General features: G+C 47.2%; 1 protein-coding gene across 2 annotated transcripts in view; it reads left to right on the forward strand.

The window, feature by feature from the left end:
- The window catches only part of TTLL11 (tubulin tyrosine ligase like 11), a 59,503-nt gene extending 51,143 nt beyond the window's left edge, over nucleotides 1–8,360 (forward strand). For both annotated transcript variants that reach the window (XM_060270147.1, XM_060270148.1), the window contains 2 exons: nucleotides 300–403; nucleotides 7,008–8,360. In XM_060270147.1, the coding sequence (XP_060126130.1) occupies nucleotides 300–403; nucleotides 7,008–7,249 (346 nt within the window). In that variant the 3' untranslated portion in view covers nucleotides 7,250–8,360. The remainder of the gene's footprint in view (nucleotides 1–299; nucleotides 404–7,007) is intronic.
- Nucleotides 8,361–10,059: the final 1,699 nt, after the last annotated feature.

Genomic DNA, 10,059 nt, shown 5'->3' on the forward strand with positions numbered 1-10,059 from the left:
GAAGTTCTTCCTAATCATAGAATCATAGAGTTGGAAGAGACCCCAAGGGCCATCCAGTCCAACCCCCTGCCAAGCAGGAAACACCATCAAAGCATTCTTGACATATGCCTCTCAAGCCTCTGCTTAAAGACCTCCAAAGAAGGAGACTCCACCACACTCCTTGGCAGCAAATTCCACTGCCGAACAGCTCTTACTGTCAGGAAGTTCTGTGATTCTATGATTCTAGTTCATGGTGCCCTTGGGAGTCTGCTCTCCCTCCCCGGGACGATTCCCTCACAGTTCTCTTTTCCCGCCCCCAGGAACAGCAAGCTAAGCAACAGCGAGTTCAGCATGGCTTCCGCAGACATCCTGTACATTGACATCACCAAGAAGCAGCACGGTCTCGCGACAGACCGAGATGCGAGTAAGCCCTCTTGCATAATTCTGGGGGCAGACCTTTGGGGTGGGGGGTGGGGGGGGTAGGGCAGGCTAGGGCATGTGGATATCTGCATTTAAGTGGAGCATCTGTACCCTTCTCCTCTTCCGCAAAACAGCTTCCCAAGAGCAGTTTGCATACAATCGAAAGCAAGGCAGCCCTCTGCCCTTGCAGGCTTACGGCAGGGGCGTACCCAGGATCAAAACTAGGGGGGGGGGGTGCAAGCCATGGTCGTTCAGGGGCAGGGCCAAGGCACGGGAGGGGAGGGGCCACAAAGTGGGGATGTGGGCGGGGCTACAACTCGGCGGCCGCTAAATGAACCCCCTAAACTCTCTCCTACGAAATCCCCCTGCTCTGAAGCAGGGCCGTCTCTAGAGCCAGGTCCGGTGGCGCTGGGGCGCCAGGCCACCAGGGGCGCCACTACGCCCGCCGAGAGGCGCGGCGGAGGCCGAGCCAGGCGCACCTCTCAGCTGTTCCGGAGGCGTGCGGGCCCCGCGCAGGGGCGTCGCAACAGGGGGCGGGCAGCCCCCCCCCCCCTGGACGCCCCTATGGCCAGACTGGGTTGCGTAGGGCTCTGGCCCTCCAGGTGGCAGCCGTGCGGCGGGAACGGGTCGGGGTGGGGGGTGGGGCAGGGGTTCCCAGCAAAGTTTCCTCGAGGATCCCTCATCGAGCCGCTATTGTGACGAGGACCCCCATTAATTCCTAATCCTAAAATTAAAAAGTGAGAGCCAAATTAAGAGTCTCAAATTAAGTTTTTTACAGTTACAACAGAGCACTCCATCAGTATACAGTTATATAATTTTTCCAGGAAGCTTAACACTGATCTTGGAAGGGTTCGGTTCAAGGGACGCCAACGATTTAGGTTCAATGGACACCGACAAGCTTGGTTTGAGGGTCACTGACTTACTTGCTTGAACATCAAATGCATTATCTTCCTCTTCATCTGTAGGCCTTTGTCGTTTGAACGAACCACTTTTTAACCAACGGTCCATTTTTAACTACGCGAACTGTAGCTTCCGCGAAAAACAACGCTTTGTTGACAACACACGGCTGTTTTGCAAAGAGGCAGCGCGCGCCAGGGAGGAGGGAGGGGAATGGAGAAGACAGGGGGCATGCGCAGTAGCGCACCAATGAAGCCGGCGCGCGCAAAGCATCTTGGGGAGGTGAGCGCTAGTCGAATGCGCGCGCTGCCTCTTTGCAAAACAGTCGTGTTTGTAAAGCTCCACCTAACGGCATACAGCAGAACTACGGCCTCTATCTAATTCTAGTTTTGCGCTAGACTCTGCTCATGCAGGAAGCGGCCAAAACAAAAAAATCTGTTCTCATACGAAATATAGTTAATATATTTTTTTATTCTAATAGCATCTTGCGGACCCCTCTGGCATAGCTCGCGGGCCACCTGTTGGGAACCACTGCCTTAGAAAACAATCTTTCTCCCTCCTCCATATGACATCCTTTCATATATTTGAACATGGCTATCATATCCCCCCCTTCACCTTCTCTTCTCCAGGCTAAACATACCCAGCTCCCTAAGCCGTTCCTCCTGCCAAGCAGGAAACCCCCTGCCAAGCAGGAAACACCATCAAAGCATTCTTGACATATGCCTGTCAAGCCTCTGCTTAAAGACCTCCAAAGAAGGAGACTCCACCACACTCCTTGGCAGCAAATCCCACTGCCGAACAGCTCTTACTGTCAGGAAGTTCTTCCTGATGTTGAGGTGGAATCTTCTTTCTTGTAGTTTGAATCCACTGCTCCGTGCTTCTCTGGAGCAGCAGAAAACAACCTTTCTCCCTCCTCCATATGACATCCTTTCATATATTTGAACATGGCTATCATATCCCCCCCTTCACCTTCTCTTCTCCAGGCTAAACATACCCAGCTCCCTAAGCCGTTCCTCATAAGGCATCGTTTCCAGGCCTTTGACCATTTTGGTTGCCCTCTTCTGGACACGTTCCAGCTTGTCAGTATCCTTCTTGAACTGTGGTGCCCAGAACTGGACACAGTACTCCAGGTGAGGTCTGACCAGAGCAGAATACAGTGGTACTATTACTTCCCATGATCTAGATGCTATACTCCTCTTGATGCAGCCCAGAATTGCATTGGCTTTTTGAGCTGCTGCATCACACTGCTGACTCATGTCAAGTTTGTGGTCTACCAAGACTCCCAGATCCTTTTCACATGTACTGCTCTCAAGCCAGGTGTCTCCCATCCTGTATTTGTGCCTTTCATTTTTTCTGCCCAAGTGTAATACCTTACATTTCTCCTTGTTAAAATTCATCTTGTTTGCTTTGGCCCAGTTGTCTAATCTGTTGAGGTCATTTGGAAGTGTGATCCTGTCCTCTGGGGTGTTAGCCACCCCTCCCCATTTGGTGTCGTCTGCCAACTTGCTCAGGATGCCCTCAAGCCCATCATCCAAGTCATTGATAAAGATGTTGAACAAGACTGGGCCCAAGACAGAACCCTGTGGCTCTTCCCACTAGTCACTACTCTCCAGGATGAGGAGGAGCCATTGATGAGCACCCTTTGGGTTCGGTCAGTCAGCCAGTTACAAATCCACTGAATGGTAGCATTGTCTAGCCCACATTTGACCAGCTTCTTTACAAGAATATCATGGGGCACCTTGTCAAAGGCCTGGCTGAAATCAAGATAGGCTACATCCACAGCGTTCCCTTCATTGATAAAGATGTTGAAGTCATTGATAAAGATGTTGAATAAGACTGGGCCCAAGACAGAACCCAGTGGCTCTTCCCACTAGTCACTACAGGGGAAGGCTGCCGAATGCCATGACAGAAGCACCGGAAGCCTGAAACTTTATTGGAAATTTTAAAACAATTACCTTCCAATATCGCCTTCCAAGTCAAATGCATGTACATATATTGAGTCTAGGCTCACATGCAACAGGCTACAATCTAGGGCAGGGATGTCCAATAGGGTGGGTCATAAAAAACTATTTTTTTTTGAAAATGCAGTGAGAAAAGCTGAATTCTGGAACCTTGTAAATCGGGCAAAGGTGCATTAGGGTGGGTCATAAAAAAAACTTTTTGGGGAAAATGTTTCCTCCCTCGATCTTATATCAGGCGTACGGTATAAACATAGTCCAATTTCAAATTGGGGACAAATGGGTTCATATTGAGACCCTGCTCCTACAGATTGACATTTGGCCTCGCTACGAGTGATGAAAACATAGGAATTGGACTCATTTATTCTCAGGATGTTGAATGGCGAACTAATCAGCATAAATTTTAGGTTTTATGTAGAGCAATAAGCGTTGCATACTCTTATCTTCTTGGAAAAGACCCTGATGTTGGGAAAAGATGGAGGGCACTAGGAGAAGGGGACGACGGAGGACGAGATGGTTGGACAGTGTTCTCGAAGCTACGAACACGAGTTTGACCAAACTCATATAGAGGAGGGAGAAAGGTTGTTTTCTGCTGCTCCAGAGAAGCGGACACGGAGCAACGGATTCAAACTACAAGAAAGAAAATTCCACCTCAACCTTAGGAAGAACTTCCTGACAGTAAGAGCTGTTCAGCAGTGGAATTTGCTGCCAAGGAGTGTGGTGGAGTCTCCTTCTTTGGAGGTCTGTAAGCAGAGGCTTGACAGCCATCTGTCAGGAATGCTTTGATGGTGTTTCCTGCTTGGCAGGGGGTTGGACTGGATGGCCCTCGGGGTCTCTTCCAACTCTACGATTCTATGATTCTATGAACTTCCTGACAGTGAGAGCTGTTCGGCAGTGGGATTTGCTGCCAAGGAGTGTGGTGGAGCCTCCTTCTTTGGAGGTCTTTAAGCAGAGGCTTGACAGGCATATGTCAAGAATGCTTTGATGGTGTTTCCTGCTTGGCAGGGGGTTGGACTGGATGGCCCTTGGGGTCTCTTCCAACTCTAGGATTCTATGATTCTATGAAACTGCGGGAGGCAGTGCAAGACAGGAGTGCCTGGCGTGCTCTGGTCCATGGGGTCACGAAGAGTCGGACCCGACTAAACGACTCAACGACAACAACAATTTTCTGCAATATTTATTTATTTAAGGGGAAACATGTTGATAATTGACATGAAAAACCAAGGGTTTTGAACAAATTATACGGAACAAGAAAGCAAACGGGGTCCTAAACAAGTAAACATAAACATTAAACAATAAAACACCCCTCATATTATGCGTTGCGTCCAAACATCACGTTATACTTAATTACTTAGGTATAAATTGTACTAAATGCTTACATTTTGTGTAGTTAATAAAATTATGCCTTATGCAATATTATACATTGTACTTGTACGCCATATATGCTAAAAATATGCTTTTATGCCTTGCACTAAACCTCTATTTTAGCAATTAAGTAATTAAGGATAATGTGATAATGCTTCTACGCATGACCGGAAGTGCATAGACACGACTTCCGGTGTCGCCCCCGCCCATCTATGGGCACCAAAAATGGCTTTGATCTGCTCCCACTGGGTGTTTAACAGGATGCGGACGATGCCCAGCTCTACCTCTCTTTCAAATCAGAACCAGTGAAGGCATTGAAGGTCCTGTGTGAGTGCCTGGAGGTGGTTGGAGGTTGGATGGCGGCTAACAGATTGAGGTTGAATCCTGACAAGACAGAAGTACTGTTCGTGGGGGACAGGAGGCGGGCGGGTGTGGGGGACTCCCTGGTCCTGAATGGGGTAACTGTGCCCCTGAAGGACCAGGTGCGCAGCCTGGGAGTCATTTTGGACTCACAGCTGTCCATGGAGGCGCAGGTCAATTCTGTGTCCAGGGCGGCTGTTTATCAGCTCCATCTGGTACGCAGGATGAGACCCTACCTGCCCGCGGACTGTCTAGCCAGAGTGGTGCATGCTCTAGTTATCTCCCGCTTGGACTACTGCAATGCGCTCTACGTGGGGCTACCTTTGAAGGTGACCCGGAAACTACAGTTAACCCAGAATGCGGCGGCTAGACTGGTGACTGGGAGCGGCCGCCAAGACCACATAACACCGGTCCTGAAAGATCTACATTGGCTCCCAGTACGTTTCCGAGCACAGTTCAAAGTGTCGGTGCTGACCTTGAAAGCCCTAAACGGCCTCGGTCCGGTATACCTGAAGGAGCGTCTCCACCTCCATCGTTCTGCCCGGACACTGAGGTCCAGCGCCGAGGGCCTTCTGGCGGTTCCCTCGCTACGAGAAGCCAAGTTACAGGGAACCAGGCAGAGGGCCTTCTCGGTAGTGGCACCCGCCCTGTGGAATGCCCTCCCACCAGAGGTCAAAGAGAACAACAATTACCAGACCTTTAGAAGATATCTCAAGGCAGCCCTGTTTAGGCAAGCTTTTAATGTCTGATGGATTTCTGTATTTTAATATTTTGTTGGAAGCCGCCCAGAGTGGCTGGGGGGAACCCGGCCAGATGGGCGGGGTATAAATGATAAATTATTATTATTATTATTATTATTATTATTATTATTATTAAAACTGGCAATCATCTACCCATTGTATTGGCCAACGTTGTTGAGCTTTTTTGGGGAAGCCGAAGTTGTAGCGGTTGCTGCTTGACTGAGGTGCTGCAACTAAAGCATCAATAATGGGTGCCACGGGGTCCTGTCTTGGGCCCAGTCTTGTTCAACATCTTTATCAATGACTTGGATGATGGGCTTGAGGGCATCCTGAGCAAGTTTGCAGACGACACCAAATTGGGAGGGGTGGCTAATACCCCAGAGGACAGGATCACACTTCAAAATGACCTTCACAGATTAGGCAACTGGGCCAAAGCAAACAAGATGAATATTAACAAGGAGAAATGTAAAGTACTACACTTGGGCAAAATTAATGAAAGGCACAAGTACAGGATGGGAGACACCTGGCTTGAGAGCAGTACATGTGAAAAGGATCTAGGAGTCTTGGTAGACCACAAACTTGACATGAGTCAGCAGTGTGATGCAGCAGCTAAAAAAGCCAATGCAATTCTGGGCTGCATCAATAGGAGTATAGCATCTAGATCAAGGGAAGTAATAGGACCACTGTATTCTGCTCTGGTCAGACCTCACCTGGAGTACTGTGTCCAGTTCTGGGCACCACAGTTCAAGAAGGATACTGATAAGCTGGAACATGTCCAGAGGAGGGCAACCAAAATGGTGAAAGGCCTGGAAACAATGCCTTATGAGGAACGGCTTAGGGAGCTGGGTATGTTTAGCCTGGAGAAGAGAGGGTTAAGGGGTGATATGATAGCCATGTTCAAATATATGAAAGGATGTCATATAGAGGAGGGAGTAAGGTTGTTTTCTGATGCTCCAGAGAAGCGGACACGGAGCAATGGATTCAAACTTCAAGAAAGAAAATTCCACCTAAACATTAGGAAGAACTTCCTGACAGTCAGAGCTGTTCGGCAGTGGAATTTGCTGCCAAGGAGTGGGTGGAGTCTCCTTCTTTGGAGGTCTTTAAGCAGAGGCTTGACAGGCATATGTCAAGAATGCTTGGATGTTGTTTCCTGCTTGGCAGGGGGTTGGACTGGATGGCCCTTGGGGTCTCTTCCAACTCTAGGATTCTATGATTCTATGATAATAAGCGATATAAATCAAGAACGAAAGCCTCGAGAGGTTTCTGACGCTTTCCTTTTCCCTCCCAGGGATGGACTTGCACACTTTTGTGGAGGCGATTTGCTTCCTCGCCCAGAGGAGGTACAAGTCCCTCTCCCTCCACGAGCAGGTGGAGCTCCTCATCGACTTCGCGGAGTCCAACTTGGCTGCCCAGGACAAGAAGCGCGCCTGCTGGGACCAGCGCGTGGCCCTGGTGACTTGCCACCAGAACCGGCTCCAACTCCGCCCTGCCACCAACATGCTGGTCGATTACAGAAGCTCCCGCCCGTGAAAGACTGCCTTTGCTGATGCGGATTCAAAGGGAGGTTTAGACCACATTCTAGTCCATTGGGTGACGTTAAATCTCATAGCCTATGTCAGGGGTCCCCAGACTTACCCGCCTTTGGGCCGGTGCCCGCTGCGCCGATCGCTCGGCGGGCGGGGGAGTGCGCGCGCAGCGAGCCGGAGGGTGGGGGAAGTGCGCGCCGGTGCGCATGCGCACACCCATTTACTGGCGCGGTGGCGCGCTTCCAGGCCGGAAAAATCGCCGGAAATTGTTTGTGCGCATGCGTATGGGCCTCCCCCCGACCCGGAAGTGCACGTCCCCCACCCCGGAAGTGCACCGGAAATGACCTCTTCTGGGTCGGGAGAGGCCCATACGCATGCGCAGAAACGATTTTCGGCGATATTTTTCAGATCTGGAAATGCGCCGCCGAGCAGCGCGCTGCAAGAGCGGGCGCCGCAAGAGCGGGCGGCGGGGGTCGTCGCGGGCCGGATTGGGAGGCCAATTGGGCCGCATCTGGCCCGCGGGCCGTAGTCTGGGGACCCCTGGCCTATGTCATCCTCTCATTGATTTTTTATTATGTCTGGGGGCGGTTTGTGGGATTTTGGAGTAGTACTTTCTTTCTTCTTCTCTTTTGCGATAATTTTTATTACGTTTTCCATTTCTGTGTTCATTACATCATATTCATTACATTTATCGTGGCTTTAAATCCTTAAATTTCCAATCAAATAGAAAGAAGAGAAAAGGAGGAAAGGAAAGAAAGGGAGGGGGAAACATAAAGCTCGAAACGAAAATAAAAATATTACGAAGTCCAATTTCTACTCAACTTTATACGTTGGACTTCCATTCTTCTTCCTTCTGTCACCTTTCCCCTTTTCGCAGATATTTTCACACTTCGTTTTAATTAAGAAAATTAATTATTTCTCTCTTTTATTAATAAAATAATAAATTCTCTCTTTCACAGCTTATAAACATAACATTGAATATACATACAGTATATAACCTGGCTTTTAGTCAATCATGTATTTACCAAATTAATGAACTTCTTTTGTATCGTATGTGATGTTTTTAATATTCATAACCTGTTATCTTATTGTAATAAAGCATTTTATAACATCTAGTTATGAGGTTTTGCTAGTATTCATACATTCAACACATCTTACTGTTATATTTTTACATATTTCTTTTCGTAATGTTTCTTCGCCCTACTGTCAAGTTTCTGCTGTTGATTTAGTTTTTACCTTGTGTCCCATGTTTTCCTATCACCATTCATCCAATAATAAAATTTGCTACAATTTCTAAACTTAAGAAAAACAAAAACAAACCAACCAACAACAAAACTAAACTAACCATTTCAATAGAAGGGACCCCGTTGGAGTCTCCCATCCTTGGTATTTATTGTCCATATAATCTATCAAAATTTCTTCTAATTTTCGAGAAGTTCCCACTTTCCTCTCAGTACCTGCTAAGCTTAATTTTCCACCCTCTTATCATTATATATATCTATGTATATATATATATATATATTTCCTGCTCAATTTCTTATTTATCTCCATCAGGTTCCTCTGCCACTCCTTGTATTTTCCCCAACTCTTTATGGCTTCTTCCAAATTCCTTCATCTCCTGCTCTTGTTTTAATCTTACATTTTTTCATCCTTGTAATAGAATAATACACCTTCGAAATCTTATTTTGTTTTCAGTCACATTTTTTTTGTCAATTCTTTGTAAACATTTCTTTTGCAGTGGTACCTCGGTTTATGAACACAATTGGTTCCGGAAGTCTGTTCATAAACTGAAGCGAACTTTCCCATTGAAAGTAATGGAAAGGGGATTCATCCGTTCCAGACAGTCCGCAGAGTACTTAAACTGAAGCGTTCATAAACTGAAGCGAACTTTCCCATTGAAAGTAATGGAAAGTGGATTAATCCATTCCAGACGGGTCCGCGGAGTAAGCGTTCATAAACTGAAGCAAACTTTCCCATGGAAAGTAATGGAAAGTGGATTAATCCGTTCCAGACAGTCCGCGGAGTACTTAAACTGAAGCGTTCATAAACTGAAGCGAACTTTCCCATTGAAAGTAATGGAAAGTGGATTAATCCATTCCAGACGGGTCCGCGGAGTACTTAAACTGAAGCGTTCATAAACCGAAGCATGGGTGCAATTGGTTCCAGAAGTCTGTTCATAAACTGAAGCGTTCATAAACTGAAGCGAACTTTCCCATTGAAAGTCATGGAAAGTGGATTAATCCGTTCCAGACAGTCCACGGAGTACTTAAACTGAAGCGTTCATAAACTGAAGCGAACTTTCCCATTGAAAGTAATGGAAAGTGGATTAATCCATTCCAGACGGGTCCGCGGTGTTCATAAACCGAAAATTCACAAACCGAAAATTCATAAACCGAAGCGTTCATAAACTGAATCATGGGTGCAATTGGTTCCGGAAGCCTGTTCATAAACTGAAGCGAACTTTCCCATTGAAAGTAATGGAAAGTGGATTAATCCGTTCCAGATGGGTCCGCGGCGTTCGTAAACCGAAAATTCATAAACCGAGGTGTTCATAAACCGAGGTTCCACTGTATTTAAAAGCCGGTTTGCAATATCTCTGTACACCACGATTGGTTTCCCGTCTATATACCACTTCTCCTCTCTACTTTTCTTCATAATTGTATTTCTGGATTCTATTGAACTCAATGTTACTAAACAGACCCCTGGAGATTATTTCGATCTTGTTATGGGTGAGTTGACCTTGATTCTGAATGCATTGGTTATCATATAATCAACTTCCTCTTCAGCAGTTTCTCTAATTAATTTACCCCTTAG

Source organism: Zootoca vivipara, chromosome Z (genome assembly GCF_963506605.1).
Source record: "Zootoca vivipara chromosome Z, rZooViv1.1, whole genome shotgun sequence".
Classification (NCBI taxonomy): domain Eukaryota; kingdom Metazoa; phylum Chordata; class Lepidosauria; order Squamata; family Lacertidae; genus Zootoca; species Zootoca vivipara.